General features: G+C 35.6%; 1 protein-coding gene across 1 annotated transcript; it reads right to left on the bottom strand.

Annotated features, from left to right (window-relative positions):
- Positions 1–1160: 1160 nt before the first annotated feature.
- Positions 1161–20700, bottom strand: CISD1 (CDGSH iron sulfur domain 1). Its single transcript, XM_059397440.1, has 3 exons — positions 20544–20700; positions 13744–13949; positions 1161–4130 (listed from the first exon to the last, which is right to left on the bottom strand). The coding sequence occupies exons 1-3, from the start codon at positions 20566–20568 to the stop codon at positions 4041–4043; spliced, it is 321 nt and encodes a 106-aa protein (XP_059253423.1). The 5' UTR covers positions 20569–20700; the 3' UTR covers positions 1161–4040.
- Positions 20701–20797: the final 97 nt, after the last annotated feature.

The following is a 20797-nucleotide window of genomic DNA, read 5'->3' as shown; positions in this document are numbered from 1 at the left end:
GACATACTCTCTCTTGTCTATCTTGAATATGGAGTTAGATCAGCCACTCACTGCCTAATCCAATAATGAAAATGTTAGTAGACAGGATTACCAGCAGAAGAAATAATTTATCCCCTAGTAATGAGCATGTAGGCAGGTGGGCAATATTCACAATTATTTTAAACATAAGGCTGGAAATCTATACGACTCTATACTTACTAATGAAAACAACTTTTGAACTCAGGAAAACCAGGTCTTAACAGAAATTGACCTCTGCTTATCTGTAAAAAAAAGGCTGAAAGAACAAGAAATAGTCTATTCTCACAGGTAACAGGGGTGGCTGAAAACCATTTAGTTTACGCAATGTCTGGCTGACATTCTGAGCTTGGCATTCTACTCTTCATGTTTGAAGCTGTACTGCCTTTTTGTTATTCAGATTTTAGGGGTAATACCATATCAATACCCCTAATCTATAATCCTAACTATATTCACCAATTTATTGATTAAAATTTTATTCCGTCTTTCCTCTTTGTCATAATTCCTGGCAACTTTAGTTAACTTATACCATTCTTTTGTTTATGAAATACTTAAGTCCACAAAAACATAGATTTTTCTCAGGAAAGGCATATACCCAATTAACGATCCTTTCTAAGTTTCTGTGTTGTATATTTTAATGCTTTAAATAAAGGATTAAGATGGATAGCCATTATTCTTAGTTTGGACCCATTCCATGATCGTACATCTGAATGGAAATAATAATGATTTCTTGGGGTGCCTGGCTGACTCAGTCAGTTGAGCATCTGCCTTGGGCTCAGGTCATGATCCCAGGGTCCTGGGATCCAGCCCCAGTGTCAGACTTCGTGCTCAGCAGGGAGCCTGCTTCTGCCTGCCATTCTGCCTGCTTGTGCTCTCTGTCAAACAAATAAAATAAAATCTTAGAAAAAAATTCATTCTTAAAAAAAATGATTTCTTCTAAATTTACTTTGCATGAAACCTCAACACATTGTAATCATATGTGAAAATTTTCAAATATATAAACTATCAGAATGAATAAAACTGTATTGTTTTAATATCCTAATAAAACAGTAAGTCCCAGAACTTTAGATAGGATCACGGGTTAGTGTTTCCCAGGTTTCCAGATTTCATGTAGTTAAAAAAAAAAAAAAAAGTGGGGACCAATACAGAGCTGTCAACTTTTTATTTTGCCAAGTAAGGATACTTTAAAGCAACTAATAATACTATCAACATTCCATAAAAGGATATTTCAATACCACAAAAGTTGGAATGATCTTATAATAAGAATTAAAGTCAAGCTACCTATCAGCCTTTTACTTTTTTTCCCCCTTCTGGATGCTGAAAATTTAGGGTTGTCCTAAAATTTGCAAATAAATTGCCTAAAATCCCATTTTCTCCAACCATTTTAAATAGAGGCTGAAAGGTGAGTGGCTTTGTCTGAAATCAGCTTGTGTTAAACTCAGAGAGGAAGCATAGCTTCTGACAACTAGTAGATAATACACTCTCACAGAAACATAATCACTAAACATGTTGCTGATTAGGAACCTTAATCAATGTTTATCTTCAAACCAAACCAAACCCAAATCCTTCCTAACTAATGAAAATTCAAATCCACTTACTTTGTAGTATAAAGACTTGTTATACGCAGCCATACATATTATAAGGAAAACCCCAAATCATAAATTATAATTATGTAACCTATATCATAAATGATATAATCTTATCTGTAAGCTTTTAATTATCCAAAATGTTTCATTCTTAAGTACATGGTCTATGGAAGATGCTTAATAAATGTCTGTTGTACTAACAGAGGAGTGTCACTTTCAATCACTGCAAAACAAGATTCTTCCTAACATTAGAAACTCTCAACTTAGCATGGAATCCTATTTTGGAAATCACTGGAACATTAATGTATAGAGAAAAAAAGATAGTGGTGGTGTTGGGGAACCCAATTTGCCTGACTTCTCAAAAAAAAAAAAAAAAAAGCAATCAGATACTTTGCGGTGCTTAATGAGAACAGTATTTGCACACAGTGATTTTTGGGTAAAAACATCACAGTAATTTAACCATACCCACTTAACCTTTTTAGGATAAGTAACAGGAAAGTCTTAATATTCTAAAGGAATTCTAGTTCAAGAGCATGAAACACATTTTTACCATCACCCTGAGGATACATTTATCTAATTACTTTGGACTAACAAAATTCTACAGTAGATCTGCATTTCAATTAGGCGATCACCTCTAATTCCACCATAAACGTACACATAATCTTATTCCTTTGAAAAATAGTTTTGAGAATTGGCACTAATTCCCCCCCATAGTTATAAAAATGCATGACCAATAGTGTAATTTCAAATTTAAAATTAAAAATACAGTTTAGTGTGTTAAAGGGATGCCCCTTTATCAGAAACCAGGAGTTCATGGATTTTTTTTTTCCTTAAATCAACCAACCTTTAAAAGCATGATGCTTCTTTTGCAGACCCGCTCATACTTAAAACAGGGAGCAGAGGTAAGGAAAGAAATTCACCTTAAGAAACTGATAGGCAGAATCAGGGTTTGTAGTATTTTACATTATATATTTAAGATGTGCCTTTAAGACACATCCGTATTAAGTCATATAGGCTGCTTACTATCAGTATACACAATTTTGGTAAAAACTTTACCTATTGTAATACACAAAATTGTACATTTAAAAAAATATCACTGATCGTACATGAAATATAGGAATGCTAATATTTGGTTTAATTCCTGTGACTTCCATGGTAATTCTGGGTTTTGGCATATAGAAACTTGTTATTGACTACTACTGAGAATTCAAGTAGACTAAAAAAAATGGTAAGAATATTTTTGTTACCTTTGTCAAGTTGTTTGTATTACATATATATTCTGTCCTGGCTTTTCCTTCTAATCCATAAAACCCAAAGAACTAATCTCTAAAAATTCACCCGTTAACTACTCCTGTCTTAATATTTTTATTGCTAATTATTTTCAGTTTTCACTTTTTTTCCTGAATCAGGAATGAATGCAATATTTCTGAGTCTTTGAAAAATATTATATAAACAAAAACTTGTCTTCAAATTTTTGCTTTTAAGATCATGTAATTTAATAGAATGTAGTTGTTTTTTCCCTCCAAGTTTCTTTACTAGAAATATGCATGTGCCTGATTTTCGAGAGTAGGAAATAAAATCTACCTGTGCCTTTGATCTAGCTTTGTGACTACTATTTCTGTCATGGATGTGTGGCTTTCTGTTCAAGAGGCTTGACATCATGTGTTCCAAATCTTTCAATGTTCCTGCTTCAAGTGCCACTTCTTGGAATAGAACCCTAGAACATTAACATTTTAAGACCTTCTTCATGACTACTTTAAATCTAATATCACTTTGATCTAAATTTCCAGTACTGGTTCCTTTAATAGGTCAATTAAATACACATGAAAATGAATAAAGAAGCTACTGTGCCCTTTTATTTTAGGCCCAGCCCACGTATAATTAAGCAGAATAACATTCCAAGTTCATTTTGATTAAAAACTATGAAAATATAGAAGCTATATTTTTCTCAGTGTCATCATCTCTGTCAAGTAGAGAATCATGGTCGTAACAGGTTTTTCCTATATTAAGAGATTAGTATACCTTAATCACACCCAATTTACTTTCTAGGTTAACTAAGTAATATTAAAAGGTGGTAGTTTTCTTTGAAACTTATAAGTACAACCTGCATATACAGGATTTTGACAATAATTTAATGGTAACTTTAATACAGAACTATATTCTAATATAATTACTTTAAACATAAAGAAACGGATCCTTACAAGACCAAAATAACCCACAAGCCATGAAGTTGGTTTTTACTTTTTCCTTTTTTACGTTTTAACAAATGTGCACCACAATGGTTCAACAAGTAAGGCAAATGCCATGAATATGAAAGCTGCAGTTTCCAAGAGACCACATCTAGGACCCAGGGGAGGCGAATTAGACAGAAGTCGCAGTCATTCTAATTAAACAATCAGAAAACATCTTAAGTTTGTTTGCAGTGTCAAAACTGTCTATTTAAGTTTCCTTTCTCTTAATGATCAGAGGTCCCACGTTGTCACCAGTCTCTTCGTTGTGTTTTGTGTGAGATCCATCGCAGAATGGGAACTAGAAAAAGAGAGAATGTCAATGTCTAATTGCAAAATCACTATTAGCTTAGCAGAGTGGGGGTGATGCTTTTTCTCAATAAAAAGATTTTCTTAGCCCACCTTATATAAGTATTCTTAAAGAGCATATTTGAAGTACAAACACCAAGCAGAAGGAAGAAATCAACTTGTGGATAATACAGATGATTAACTGCATTTCCATTTGTGGTATTTGTTCATGGATGCTGAGTATCTTTTCTCTGTTTATATGTTACAGTTACAATTCCCCATCTAGTGAACTATGTCCATTTAGAGCCTCAGTTCATTTGTTTAGAATCAATTTGTGTGTTATCCCTTTGATCATCTTTGCAGCAATTTTTCCCAAACGTTTTTGCTAATTTTTTCATGTTACTTTCCTATTAGTTTCATACAAACATGCCAGTATTTCCCTTTTTAACATTCTTCATGGAGACATCTTTCTCCTAGAGTAAATTTCTTTACATGATTTCACATTTTAAATATAACTGACATTTTGGGATTCAGTGGTAGAAAAGTGACAGTAGTAAATTTCTTTTAATTAATATTTTGACAAAGAAAGATAGCAAGAGCAGGAAAACAAGCAGGGGGAGTGGGAGAGGAAGAAGCAGACTCCCCACTGGGCAGGGAGCCGGATGTGGGGCTAGATCCCAGGACCCCGGGATCCTTACCTGATCCGAAGGCAGACGCTTAACCCACTTAGCCACCCAAGCACCCCAGAAGTAAATTTCTTTCCTTTTTTAAAAAGATTTTATTTTTATTTATTTGACAGAGACACAGCAAGAAAGGGAACAGAAGCACGGGGAGCAGGTGAGGGAGAAGCAGGCTTCCCTCTGAGAAGGGAGTCAGATGCGGGGCTCAATTCCAGGACCCTGGGATCATGACCTGAGCAGAAGGCAGACTCTTAATGACTGAGTCACCCAGGCACACCCAGAAGTAAATTTCTAACAGTGCCTGTCAGTGTGCTCCAAAGAAGTCCTAACAGATGTTCTGATTTGGTTTCATTATGTCTTAAAAAACATATATAATTCTCTTGATTTGTAGCATACATTTTTAAAATAAGTCCTGTTATTAAAAAATACAATTTTAGCTCAACATTTCCCAGGCTGACTGAACCATGGATGCTTTTTTTGTTGTTGTTGAAGATTTTATTTATTTATGTGACAGAGAGAGAGATCACAAGTAGGCAGAGAGGCGGGGGGTGTGTGGGGGGAACAGGTTCCCCACTGAGCAGAGAGCCTGATGGCAGGGCTCGATCCCGGGACCCTGAAATCATGACCTGAGCCGAAGGTAGACACTTAACTCACTAAGCCACCCAGGTACCTCTGCCATGGACGCTTTTAACTCTGATATCTATTATCATAGTGTTCTACAGAACACACTTTACAAAATGATGTTCTAAGATCCTGTTGCTTCAATATTAATAGAGTTTGTACAATTGTTACACCTTTATTCCTAATTTTACAAAGTAAGTTGTACCTGTAAAAATGCCTATTGATAGGTTCTACATTATCATACTCATCAATCTACTCTGCTGGGGTAATAACGATGTCTAAAATATGCTTCAGTATTTGGTAGAGCTAGGTTTCCTTCAAATTATTCTTGTTAAACTTTTCTTATTTATTCTCTACCTATCTTTATTAAACTTTGCCAATTTTTCTTCCAGATAAACCTGAGAATTTTTTTTTTGCCAAGTACTATTTAATTTCTCTTAGAATCCTCATCTTAAGGTCTCATGCATACTCTGATAACATTATTTCTGTCTTACATATTTTATAGGTATATTTTTCATACCTAACTACTTATATATTATCAACAGTTTTTGCAGGTACAGCCTTCCTACTGTTAAATGACAAAAATAGGAATTCAACAATGTTTTACGTGTCTCCTCAGGATTTTACACTTAGAAGGTCCAATTACTAGTAAATTATTTTTTCTTTCCTTCTATATTTATACCTTTTATTTCTATTTCACATTAAGTAATGATAGCTAGCATCTTTGTTTTATTCTTGATGTCTGAAGTGTACCTAACATTCTAGAATCTAGAGTCACTGTTTGGTTTAAGGTACACTAACTATTGCACTGAAGAGGCCAATTTAGATGACTGGAATCTTAGCCTTAAGATTAAAATTGCCTCATTACTCACAGTGGAGGCAGTATAATTTTAGATACCTGAAAACAGACAATAAGGGTATATAATCTTCAACTCTGACATTAGAAGTGTCTATTCTAAGATTAAAATCTCATGTTAAAGAAATTCAATTTTAATTTTACTATTTGTATATAATTCCAAGATACAGTAAATTAGCTAAAATTTACAGCAAAAGTCAAGGTACGAGCATATCTAATATTTCCAAGTAAAAATTCTATCTTGGGGTAGATGGCAACATCAATGCAATGTATGTTAACGCTTTCTTTTCTTCTTTCCTTTCTCCTCCCTCCCCTCCTCTTTTCCTCTTTCTTTCCTCAATAGGATATGGTACACAGTATATTCCTGTTAAAAACAAGTCCTCACAACAAAAACAATCAATCAAAACTCTCATTTTTTTCTTGGCATGGATAAGAGGCCATAACAATCCACAAAAATCAAACTAAAATGTACCCTATAGCAGAGATCAGCATTTCAAGGTGACATACATTTAATAAACAAACACAGATGATTTTACAGTGAGAATACAAATTTACATTGTAAAAGACTCCATTTTTTATAAACAGCACACACAAAACATGTTACTGAACAGTTTTACATATACAGATTATAAAATGTATTTCTAAAATATAAAGTATTTAAAATAGAAAAGCCTTAAATAACTTACTGAAATAGCATGTTTCTTTCTTTTTGAATCTCATTTTGAAAATACTGAAAAATTCTAGAAAAATAATACATGTTCAAAAATTATCTCCCTCTCTATATAGAATCAAGAACAGGAGAGAAATCTACAGAGAAATCTACAAAGAACATCTTATAAAACGTTAAGAAAGCCATATATCTAAGATGAGAATATACTTTTTATATGATAATCTAGGTATGCCTAGAAACAGAAATTTGTCTGTTTCCTGTTTTAAAAGAAAATATATTTCTTTTTTTTTTTTTTTTTTTTAAAGATTTTATTTATTTATCAGAGAGAGAGAGGGGGAGAGAGCGAACACAGGCAGACAGAATGGCAGGCAGAGGCAGAGGGAGAAGCAGGCTCCCTGCTGAGCAAGGAGCCCGATGTGGGACTCGATCCCAGGACGCTGGGATCATGACCTGAGCCGAAGGCAGCTGCTTAACCAACTGAGCCACCCAGGCGTCCCTAGGGAAGCAGGCTCCCTGCCAAGAAGGGAGCCTGATGCAGGGCTCGATCCCAGGACCCTGGGATCATGACCTGAGCCGAAGGCAGAGGCTTTAACCCACTGAGCCACCCAGGTACCCCAATATATTTCTTTAAAAAGCAGCGAACAGGGGCACCTGGGTGGCTCACTGAGTTAAAGCCTCTGCTTTTGGCTCAGGTGATGATCCCAGGGTCCTGAATCAAGCCCCACATCCGGCTCTCTGCTTCCTCCTCTTTCTCTGCCTGCCTCTCAGCCTACTTATGATCTCTGTCAAATAAATAAATAAAATACTAAAAAAAAAAAGCAGCGAACAGTAGATTCTGGCTATTTGTTCAAAAAACTTTCATGCTTTCATAATATATAAAGCTTTTATGACTTTAAAATGTAAACTAAGCATTAAAAATCATTTTGTTCAGAGACACATATATCTTTTAATAGTACCTTATTAATCTCAGGAATTACTGACTTAGGGCAGAATCTTCTCCCAAACTTCATGTGAAGATTAGGTATTTTCATATTTACTCATCAGAGTTTTCACTATAAGTTAATGAAAAAAACTAAACTCCCGCCCCCAACCAGGACCAAGATGAGTTACTACAGGACCGGATTAGCAATTTCTTAAGAATACACTATACATATAAATGGGATATATTTATTGAAATTAATTCATGATTCTCAATATGAATGTCAATTACATGGCATTAAAATCCAGGTGGTGGGTATTTATAGAGGGCACGGATTGCATGGAGCACTGGGTGTGGTGAAAAAATAATGAATACTGTTTTTCTGAAAATAAATAAATTGAAAAAATTAAAAAAAAATTCAAATTGTAAATTATGTAACAGTATTTATGTTTTTCAGGAAGTGTCTTGTTCTATTTTTTAACTTTTCTATGCGAGAGAAAGAAAATATGTGTATACTTTCAAATGTAATCTAGGAAGTATAGTAGTTTTTGTATTAATGCAATTATATATCAAAAACAAAAAATACCCTTTCACTGAAGATTTGAAATTTGTTAAACAGTCAAGCAAAGAGATGAAATAACAAAAAACCCACAAAGGGTATATTTAATTCACGTAGTCATCAATATTTAAAAGTAAAACCTAAATAACCGATGGAAAAAAGTTTAGCTCATGAGTGATTCTAAAATCTGTTCTAACATGCCAGTGTTTGTTATTATTAACAAATTCTGGAGAAAAGCTTGCAAACTGAATTGGCTGAACTTCCTGTATGTCCAGAAAATATCATGTATTTGTTAACCCAATTAGTAAACTACAAATCCCACATATTTTTAAAATTAGAGAAGAGGCTTAAAAAATGATTAGGGTGGGGGCGCCTGGGTGGCTCAGTGGGCTAAAGCCTCTGCCTTCACCTCAGGTCATGATCCCAGGGTCCTGGGATCGAGCCCCACGTCGGGCTCTCTGCTCAGTGGGGAGCCTGCTTCCTCCTCTCTCTCTGCCTGCCTCTCTGCCTACTTGTGATCTCTGCCTGTCAAATAAATAAATAAATAAATAAAATCTTAAAAAAAAAAAAAAAAAGATTAGGGTCAACCAAAAAAGGCCTAGAAATTCTTTTCATTTATAAAGCTAGCAACATCCGTCTTCATAAAATACACAAGATTTACTTCTTTTTAAAGGCTTTAATCTCAAGTTATGTTTCTGGTTTTTGGGTATTTCAAGATAAAAATAAATAAATGATCCTCACCTTTTTTATCTGCAACAATTAAAACAAATTATTTTCCTTCTCCAAACTTTGTATTTTTAATGAGTTTGAATTGTATTTCCCAAGGAAGTTGCCAGGGGCCATTTTGACTACCATAAACTCTGAGAAATAGTCTTGCTTTGGTTGAGAAAGAAAAGCAGTAAGATCTGACATAATCTGAGAGGATATGACATTTTATTCCATTCTTAGCGACTTACTTTAAGTAAAATGTAAGATAGTAGTAAAATATATTAAGAGAGATTAAGATTTTATAAGACTATCCTTATGTGGATTGGTCAAGCTATGTAACCGTCACTCAGAATTTTGTTTCAGATTCCATGCACTCTCTTCCAAATCATTAATAGGTTGGAGACTTCCGTAAGGCACAGACACACACAACCTAAAACAAAAACACACCACTAACAAAAGACCTAATTAAAATCCTGAAGTTGTAAATGAAACAAAATGATTCTACACAGTATGTTCAGTTGCATTTCAACTTCATTTGAGTTCCTGACAGTAACTGGCACACCTTTCCTCTATTCTTATTTCTTAGTGTGTGTGCATCTACTGTCCTTGTTCAAACTCTCTCCTGCCTCCTAATGGCCAAAACACAACTCAGGTGAGTGGGGGTAGGGTGGCAATCTAGCAAGACTATGCTGCATACTCTTCCCTCTAACATTAAAGTCCTCTGACTTTCTTATTTCTAAAATAAAGCTCTCTTTTCCTTCCTGAGTTTCACATTTGAGCTCCCACTCTCATCTTCCACCTCTTTCAACACAGCACTGTCTCAAACACTATCTTTCCTGCAGTCACTTCTCTATTGCCTCCTTTCTTTCTCCTGTCACATATGGATAGCCCTTTTGTGAAATATGATGAAATAACCATGTTTCTGAAACAGCAGGCGGCATACCAGTCCTTGGGGGGGGGGGAGGACAAACAAGGCATATTTAAAAATGTAATTTCTGCACACTGCTAAGAGAGGATTCATTAGGCCTGAGAAAACCACTCAAAAATGTTAAACCCACACAATGGGCTACACTAGTGATTGTACCTTAAGAATGAATCAGAACAGAATTAAAGATTGTATCATATGTAACTTTTCTGAGATAAGTAGAAAGGTGTTTTCATTTTGTTGCATTATAAACACAACTGGTTTATATGAAGAAAAAAAAATTACTGATTATGAACTCAATACAGCCAAAGGTATTAATTAAAGTCTTTTGTACACTGGTAGAGAAATGTGTGAGTTGGCATCTCTGTGATAACCTTACATACCTCTAGAATGGGGGAGTTTCCAAAGATATCAGAATAAGAACATCCATTAACAAGAATAAAATTCAAAGTGAATTCTTAACTGATTCATGTGGGAATAAAAAGTTCCTAAAATTCAGTGAAAATTCAGAACTGACAAATACTAGATGCAAAGAGGATCACTAACAGCATAAAAGATAAGCTTTAAAAAAAGAGAAAACGGGAAATAAATTCACTGGTCTGTCATTCCTTTCCTTGATGTCTACTTATGGGAAATGACTATCTCTGGTTTAATAATCTGGAAACTGTGGGATGAAAAAATAATCCCAGAATGTTTTATTGAATTATAAAGTCTAATAAACATTTAAACCAGTAGCTTGTGTCCATTTATGATTCTTCCTGATATACTTAAGATCTTAGTCCTCATACGTTCCTATTTGCTTTTATTGACCCTTTCTTTACCCTCTGGGAAAATCCAACCAAGGCAAACACCCCTTACTTGACCCCAAATCTACGCTTTAGATTTCACTAAAGCAGTCATCTTTCTTTTCCTTTCTATTTACTATGAAAGTTACTGAAATTTTAACATATACTCAGACTCAGACTCTTAGCATTTCACTTTTAGTAATTCACACGTTAACCCACTTACACACAGCATAGCTTCTATTCTAATTATTCTGTTGAAATGACAACAAAAGGTCAATTGCCTAATTGTTTAATGCAACTCATACTATAATATTGACCTAGTTGTCTTTACACAAGCCTATGTTCATAGCCAAGTCTTTAAGAATATCATGGCTTCATAATGGAAAGGAGAAAGTTCCAGTTTTCTTCTGACTCTGGCCCATTTCATCTCCTTTTTTGGCTCTTATTCCTCTTTCCAAAAATGCAAAAAATTCCCCAAGATTTCATGCTTGATTTTTATCTGCATCACGGATCTTCTTAAGCATTCTTAATGCTTAAACATAAGCATTCTTACGTTTAACTCCTCAGTTTTGCTGATTTCTATCTCCAAACCTGATATCTCAGCCTTAGACCCACATTTCAGATTATCTGCTGAACATTTCCAATCAAATGTCACCTCAAATTCACTTTGGAATTGAATTCCTTGTCACCTTTCTAGAAAATCAGCTTTTCTTCTTGGAAGTCCTATTTCTGTTAGCAGCACCATCTCTTCTAATACAACAGGTTTAAATTCGTTAATTAGTTTCAGTTTTTCTCCACCAATCTCCCTTATCAATCAGTCAGTGCATTAAGCTTATCCTTCCCTCAAAATGTTTCCTCTATGGGTTCATTCTTTTCCATTCGTAGAGCTATCACTCTCGCATAAGTCTCATAACTTTGGAAATTCCTGACAAGAAGTTCCCCATGTCTGCAGGCACAAACTCCTCGCAAAGGTACTTAAGACTCTCCTCAATTTGGACTTATTCCTGGGGGGATGGAAGAGCAGTGACCAGACTAGATTCTTTATTGATCCCACCACTTTGCTCACCCGAGTCCTTTCCTACAGATTTTAATAAAGACTTCCCCCAAACTGGTAGTTTATTTAAATACCATCACACTTTTCAAGGGCAATTTAACTCCCATGTATATCACTACGCTATCCTAGAAAATTCTAGCACAGTGTAAGCCCTTTCTTTTATTTAAAGCACTGAGTCTACTGTACACATTTATGATACTTGGTATATTACAATTTACCTTTTCTAATAAGTATATAGTAGACACTAAATGATCATTGACTAAAGAACTACTAAACTGACTTAAGATTCCTGAATTTCTAAAGGCATTGTTTTGTATGTTTTGGTGATCAACAGCAGAATAAAACCTATAATGAACATTATTTTTAAAATACAAACCAGGTCTGGTCTACAGAATATTACTGAGGATTATTTTCTAGCAACCCCTCTAGTACTTATAAATAATCCTACATACCAAATGAACACTGTTCTTTTTAAGGTACAACCTGTAATGGAACTATTAATTTTTCACATTCCATATGTTCATCAAGCAGTTTCAAATACAATGACATTATCCCGCAATGTATCACTGGATTATACATCATCATTTTATTGGTGAAGAGAGTTAGAATACACTTTCTAGTACCTAGTTTGTCACGTCTTCCTTATTTGATATACAATTTGTGATAATGGTTTCCCACTGTGGAAAGAGATGGTCCCTGACACGTGCTTTCAGAAACAGATAAATCATTTTTATCGTCTATTTTCTTTCTTTCTTTTTTTTTTTTTTTTAAGATTTTATTTATTTATTTGACAGAGAGAGAGAGAAAACATAAGCAGGGAGAGGAGTGGGAGAAGCAGGCTCCCTAAGCAGGGAGCCTGATGCTGGACTCAATCCCAGGACTCTGGGATCACGATCTGAGCTGAAGGCGGACGCTTAAGCCACCCAGGTGCCCTATTGTCTATTAAGTGTTATAGTATCATCTTTGGTGAAATCCATCTTATTTAAATACAAATAGTGGCAGTACACTCACCATATTTCTTACAATACATCACATTCAATGTATGAAGCTTTTCAAGATGACCTTAGGAAAGGATTTACCATCTTTACCTCACTACCTGTCATCACTGTCTAAAAGCTGCAGGTATCACAGATAAGAGTTCCAAATGGAACTTGATGAAATGTAATTATCACAAAAGAAGATTTAAAAAATCCTGTTATGTATTTAATTACAGGAGCAATAGCTTAAAGAAAGCTTAGATACAGTGTCAATATATTTATCAGATAAGAAATTTTCAAAGATAGTTTTCCAAGTTTCTCCTGAATTTTCTAAAACTTGTCCTAGAATTCAGGAACTTAAAAAGCTCAAGAAAAGAATCTACCCTTCTGTATTTCTTTGTGTTTTAGGCTGCATACTCTTTCCTGGGAAAGTGGAGGCAAAGATCCACTTGGGGAGGAAATCCTAAGAATAAATAAAGGGATTTTTTTTTTTTTTTTTCTCTTCTTGGTCAAGAATACAGTTACACTCACCTGAACTCAGTAAGGGAATAACGCAATTTTACTGCATAATAGTTATACATTTTAGGAAATATACTCATGAAGAGAACATGAAAAACAGAGAAGAACAGAATGCATTAGAAAAGAAAGAAAGAAAAGGGGAGCCTGGTTGGCTCAGTCAGTGGAGCAGGTGACTCTTGATCTCAGGGTTGTGAGTTCAAGCCTCATGATGGGCACAGAGATTACTTACAAATGAAAAAAAAAAAGATGAAGTGATATCCTAATAATATCTAGTGATACATGTTTGACAGAATAGTTTAAAAAGAAATGTTACATTAAAGATGGCACTAACATAAAAGACTTGTTTTCCTCACCTTTTTGGACCTCCAACAACGGCAATACACAGCTTTATCTCCCAAATCCTCCATATCAAAAGCATGTACTATCTTGGGGTTGTCTTTCTGGATGTGAAGGTTTACCATAGATTTGTTGCGATGATCTTTAACATAAAATCTTTTGTAAGCTAGATAACCAACTGCAGCTGTCCCAGCAGCAATAGTAACTGCTGCGATCCATTCAACTAGAGCGGGGAAGGAAAACAGGAATAATCATCAAAACCAAAATATAAACTAATAATGTGTATTTTTACTAATATGATATGTTCAGGAAATCTAGTTTTTGAGTTAAGCATTCCGACAGTCAAAAAGTTTTACTGTTAACAAAATAATCACAACACAATGGTGTAACAATTCTTAAGATTTTCCCCAGCCTTTACTGAGGCTATTGCATATTTTCTATTGAAAGATAATAGCTAAATTGAGATAGAGGAAATCTTAAAAATAAAAAAAAAAGAAAAGAAAAAAGAAAAAAATGATGTTTAATAATAATTTTTAAAGTGTTCATAGATTTAAAATAAAATGTAAACCTGAAGATACCTACTGCTTAAAAAAAAACCTGATAAAAAAATTCAGATTATAAAGACTACCCCCACCCAAAAAATCAGGAGGTGATTATGTTAACAAACTGACTCATCAGAGTTCATTTAAATAGTAGGTCCTTTAGTGATTTTAAAGTGCATAACCACAAACAGCATTGGTATCTGAAGAGAAAAAACAAACAAAAGGACAAATAAAACAAAGCTGCCCTTAAACATTCAAAGAAATATATCCAGCAGGATTCTGGGATTCCGTCACTCAAAAGTTTTTGTTTTTGTTTTTTAAATGTCAAAGTGCTTTCTCATTAGAGAAGGGCAGAATGTATTAAATCAGAATGTATTAATTTCTTATTTCAGAGAAAACATGAATATAATTACAGTTATATTCTCAATAAAGTCTAAATTTCCATTACCCACCAGTGGATGATGATTTGAATTCCCTACAAACGTCATTTTAAATTTAATGACATTTTTCTACTCAATTATTTGCTTGACTAACAGACCATCTACTTATTCTTTTCATGTAGCTTTTCAAGCAGCCCTTAGAAACCCAAGCACTTAACTACCCCAGTTCCACAGAATGTTGGAGAGTAGAAAGTTCTGCATAGTCTGGTTAGCCTCAGCCTCAGAGGAGAGTTGTCTATTCCCAGCGAACTGCAGGAAGAAGTTGAACAGGGGTCAGGATAAACACACTGGACTGCTTCCCAGCACTTCCTGAGTCAGATCTTCTCTGTGTTTGTAATAAGTTCCCAGACTATCAAATAAAGCTCTAGAGAGATAAGTACAAAAAACACATCCCAAGAACAAATAAAAACATATAATGAATAATTAACTGTATGGCTTATTTGCACTATTGAGTCAAATTTCTTATTTGTGATTAATCACCCTTCCTAATAGTGCCCTACATTAAACTGGAGCTCATTCTTACAAAACTATAATGGGAAGGAACAACCATTCTCACTCTTAGTTCCTTTTATCTTGGGTCCTCTCTTTTAACTCATTCCTTGGATTCTACTTTCAACTACAGTATTCTTTACACAATAGTTTTCCTTTCCACAATATTTCTATTCTTCCTTGCTAAAATCCTTTTAAAATAAACATTAACATTATGTCCTTCCCAGGTGCTACATGACTAAGACAAGTTAATAAGTTATTTGACAGCTTCAAACTTTGGACTCACTAAAGAACGTTTTTAACTACACATTTTGTGTAGATTGGTCTTGAATTTTAGTGCAGCTTCATGATATTACCCTGTAGCAATTCCAAACAGGGCTGAAACTTCACTCTGATTTCTAGCTTGGTTCATGATAGTCCTTTCTGATGTATTATTTACCATGGAACTCCCATGAGAAGGGACACGGCAGGAGCTGTAGCAATCTGCTTCTAAGTTAATGGAAAGCCACTCTGATTAGCTAATGTACGTATCACAAAATGGGCTAAAATACTGCTATGCATAGTATATATTCTAGTGTATTTGCTTAAATATTATCTTTAGTATCAACTTAAAAGGAGGAAATACCCCAAAAGAATAAATTAAGACAATAAAAATTGTGAAATCTTAGTTACACCCTACTTTTTAGGTGAATTATGAAGTAATCCCTAACAGATTTGCTTTAATAGTGCCTACATATATCAAAAAGGTCTGAAACCCAAAGAACTAAAATTGATTAAGATTAATTTGTCTCACAACGTAAGAAAGAAATCCTATAGGAATTTCTACCTGAAAACCGTAATAGGCCAAAAGAATCTTTCTTAACCATCAAAACAGTCTTCTATTCTCTTTTCTCATATTAGCCACTGAATCCATATAGTGACTTTTTTTTTTTAAACCTTTACCTCTCTGGAATTTTTGACAGTGGAATAAATGACAGAATAACTGACACACAAAAGAGGCAATAGCAAATGAAGAAATGGAAACTGAGTCTAGATATTATTGAAAAGTAGCTGCCCCACAGGGAATCAAAACATGCAGTGTTACTCTACCCCCTAACAAAGGTGACTTATGACCCTATATAAATGTCATAGTAGCGTATGTGTGCTAGGAAAATGGCTTTGCATTTGCTCCAGTGGGTTTTTTAGAATCAGGACTAGATAAATTCTTAAGAATTTCCATCCCCCACCCAAAAACCTAATTCTCTAATCTCATAGAAACAAATGTAAAAGTTCCCAGAATAAGAAATATGTTACTGTTTTATCATTTCATGATAAATGAATCATATATATATATTTTTTTTTCTGGCAAAAAGCTGTGGATGCCACTGGCAACTCTAGGGGAAAGAAGGAAAAGGAAACTGTAGAGACAGGCAAGAATGACGATTGCCTGAAAAGTCAACAATTAGAATAGAGAAAGAAATGAAAACCCAATATAACAAACAAATAAAAACAACAAAACCTAAGTAACATTTAGTTTTTGATAGTGGGCATATTCTATTAAGAATAAACACAACCTCAAAGGCAAAATGAGACTTTACTAAAACCCAATTTTCAAAGACATTTCAGCTGGCACCCTTCAGACATTCTTTCCTACCTGGGGTCCAGAGAGCACTGAGCACTACTGCTGCCTCTGGTTTTACCCTCACTTCCCTTCTCTTATAAACATCACTCAAGGTACAGTATTCCTACAGTTAGATCAAACCCCACCCCTCCCAATCTTGCTTAACCATGCTTTCTCTCTCTACAAATACAATGAATAAACCAATATAAAGAACAAAATACAGGAAATACATTTCTAAATAATCCTTTCCATTCTTACTCTTCCCTTGGTCTACTATTGTATAACATTGATTTGTATAGCAGAATACTGGTTTTCTCTCAGGATAATTCAGATATTGAAAACAATCTCTTGTTTATAACCCACTCCCCAGCTTTTCTCTTCTACTGTGGTAATTATTTTAACTTAGACAGAAATCTCACCCTGTTTCTGTTCCTTTAGTCCCTTATCTGTCCAAAACTGTCCTCTTTCCCCCAGTGTCAACTGCCACAGAATCAGAATGTCCTTTTCTTCTCAGGAGAGGGGGAGGGGAACTATGTTTAAATCTTTCCCTCCCTAAGGTCTCTCTCCCAAATCGGCAGGCTGTGCCTGGTAGTTTTTTTCTTAACGCCTGGCTTACAGGTGGTGTTCAATGTTAGTTGAATAAAAAGAAAGAACAGATTATTAATTTGAATTTGCAACTCCATCTGTCTATTTTATCATCACATTGCTCTTACACCAATTGACTTATCTTTGGCCTCATCTTAACCTACTGTGTAAGTGTGGGACTTAAACATTTCTTTATATTAAAAATAAAGCTTTAGGAATGCCTGGGTCGCTCAGTCAATTAAGTATTTGCCTTTGGCTCAGGTCATGATTCCAGGGTGCTGGAATGGAGCCCTGAATTGCCTGGGGTTCCTTGGTCAGCAGGGAGCCTGCTTCTCCTCCTGCCTGCTGCACCTCCTGCTTGTGCACTCACATATGCGCTCTCTCTCTCATAAATAAAATCTTAAAAAAATAAAAATAAAACTTTATTATGGAACACTTCAGACATATACATGGATTACTATAATGAACTCCCATTTATTCTCACTCAGCTCCAACAAGGATAAACTCACTGCCAATCCTGTTTCATCTATAGTCCCTAATGTCCCCCAATATTTATTTATTGTTTATAACCTAAAGGAGCAGATTCAATGACTTTTAGAGGTATCAAGGAGCAACACATATACTAAACTTCCTAAAAGTCATATACTGGGTTGAGGAGGGGTCACTAAAGATGGGGGACTCCATTGCAGTGAAAGATGCTTAATGTTAGAAACTGTAATAAACTAATAGTATCTGGTATCACATAAAAAAGTAAGTTCAGCATAAGTACATTGATTATAAGTCAATAAGGGAAAACCAAAGGTTGGCATCACCCACTCAAGGTATATCAAAAACCATCTCACTGAATAGGATCTCTGGATTTCAATTCCAATGACTTATCCTCACTGACTTGCCCAGATTTATGTCCTGGCCTGATCCCTATTAATTTTATTTATAACCCACAACCCATTCTTTTTCTTCTGAATACAAACAAGAATTCTACATGCAAAGGCAACACCCTTTTATTTTTTATTTAACATATACTTAAAAAGCACATACTATTTTTAAGCCCTTTATAATTATTAATCTATTTAGTTGAGAAGAGACATCTTTTCATCTTCCCCAAATTAAAAAATCAAAATTTCAGATTTTTTAGTGTGGTTTAAAAATTGGGAACAATTTGAGGTCTAAATATTATAAGGTGGACTCCCAATATATTATCTGTCCCTTCCTTGCCAAACTACTGTGTTTGGAGAAGAAGATAAGAAGGTGCTGGATAAAGTGATTTACAAAGGTTTTGAACCTTTGCCCACAGTCCTCCTAACAAGCTTTACACTTTTAAGTGAAATAAGAAGTAGTTACTTCTCATTACAAAGTTGAGTACTTCAAGTTTAAGCTGATAACCCTCTTCAACAAGCAATTTCCTATTCCTAGAAAAAAGCAAGGAAAGTCACCTTTGGATTCCCTTATGATTGGATTACACACACACACACACACTCACACACATGCACACACACACACAAAAGAGCAAGCTAATGGGAAAGTTTCCTTTGGATTCCCTTATGGTTGGATTGAACACACACACACACACACACACACACCCTTGTCTCGATTGCAAGAAAGATTGGCCAACACTTATGGTTGGATTGAACACACACACACACACACCCCCTTGTCTCTATTGCAAGAAAGATTGGCCAGCAGGGAGTCTGAAGGAGTCCTAGGGTTCACTTACTTCACATTTCAATGGGCACTACACCCTAGGTTTAAAATACACAAAGTGACTCCACATTTTAAAATCGTGTTGGCATCTTTCCATATCACAAAAGTGCAAACTGTCTTCCTATAAAATTATCAGTGGCTCAAGTCATACGATAACTTATTTTACACAACAGTTTTATTCCTGAGAAAATACAGGCTTGGATTTTTTAAAAAACAAAAACAAAAATCGCTATTTTAAGAGCACCAAGGTACCTCTATTTAAAGATGAGCATGCTTTGAAATAAGTTTTATAAATAATCACTTCCTACAAACTTCATTAGTAAGTTAAAAATGTCATGGGTTATCACCCTAACTCTGCCAGGTAACTTTTAGAAACAGACATGAAATTCTCCAATTTAAAGAACAGATTACAAAATTAGGTCTCAGGTAAACAGAGAGCCTTTACAGAACCCGGGAACTCTAGATGCTCAATATTTACTAAATGAATCAACAAGGCTCTTTTTAATTAGCTTCTGGACAATCTCTTTACTTTTACTTTACAATTGTTAAAGGTAACCAAACTATGAGGCGTGGCGTTATATACCTGGGCAGAGTATTTTATTACTGGTGCACAGTATTATATTTAACAGTTCTACCACCACCAAGAATTGTTATAATGTGAATCTCTACATTAATAGATTCTAGCAAATCTCTTAATTTTAACTGGACCTGTTTCCAAACGCCAGACTAGAGCAAAGGAAGCAAGGCTGAGAAAGCCGAGAGTTCAGAGAGCTCCGTTTTCAATCCTCTCTCCTGGACTACTGCCACAGAGTGGCAGATGCCAGAGGGATTAAAAAAAGGAAAATTAAAAAAATGAAAAACCCACAATAACAACAACAAAAAACCTGGGAAAACTGAAGGTCTTGGATTGGGTTTCTTTCCTTTAAAAAATGTACAAAACTGAGATGTGATTAGTCACGCATTGCTTCAGGGTTGCAGAAAATTGATGGTCTGACTCCACGGTGATTTAAACTTGAGAAGGGGGAGCAGTTCTTTTTTTTTTTTTTTTTTTAAAAAAAAAAAAAAACAAAAAAAAAAAACCTTTCCTCTTTTCCAAGCTCTGTGATTTAAGAAAACAGAGGTGTCTCAAGGGAGAACAAGAAAAAAAAGCTAGCGGCGGAATCGTTAGGTTTTAGGACACGGCTAGTTAAGGAAAACGTGGTCCAGACTTGGGTAGATGCTTCCATGGCCCCAGTACCCCTTAGGCCTGGAGAGATCACCAATTCATATCGACATCGCCCCCGTTCCTGGTTTGGCCCAGGGAGTCCGCAGGCCCGCCCTACGCTTGCCCTTCTACATCTCAAGGTTACAGGGCTGGCGGGCTCGCAGGGCAGCGGTAACTAACAGCCCAGAGAGGCGCTGAGGAAGCAGCAACCGGTGCGCAGGCCTCCAGCCTCACCCGCTCCCAGGCCCCACTTCACCTCGTACGCTGGAAGTCAGACTCATGGCGCCGTCGCTTGCAAGGAGTGTGCACAGGACACTAGGCACAAAGAGGTTCTTGCGGAGGCCCGGAGTCAAGGTTCGAGAAACGTCCTACGCGTACCGACTCCAGGCCGCTACGGCGCAGGCGCCGCGGCTGGCCGTGAGCCGGTGTGTATTGCTACTCTAGTTGATGCTGAGCATGCGCGGAGCTGCGTCCCAGTCTAAAGTCTTGAGTCCGGATTTTGACAGCGGG

Source organism: Mustela nigripes, chromosome 4, assembly GCF_022355385.1.
Source record: "Mustela nigripes isolate SB6536 chromosome 4, MUSNIG.SB6536, whole genome shotgun sequence".
Classification (NCBI taxonomy): Eukaryota; Metazoa; Chordata; class Mammalia; order Carnivora; family Mustelidae; genus Mustela; species Mustela nigripes.
Note: the sequence above shows the minus strand (reverse complement) of the source record. Positions and strands in the feature narration are given on the sequence as shown.

Excerpts from the sequence above, each read along its gene's own strand:
- CISD1 (XM_059397440.1), bottom strand. The coding sequence starts at position 20,568 with ATGAGTCTGACTTCCAGCGTACGAG. Across the intron at positions 13,950-20,543 it reads TCTGACTTCCAGCGTACGAG|TTGAATGGATCGCAGCAGTT; the intron begins GTGAAGTGGGGC and ends TCCCCGCTCTAG. Across the intron at positions 4,131-13,743 it reads GTTGTTGGAGGTCCAAAAAG|TTCCCATTCTGCGATGGATC; the intron begins GTGAGGAAAACA and ends CTCTTTTTCTAG.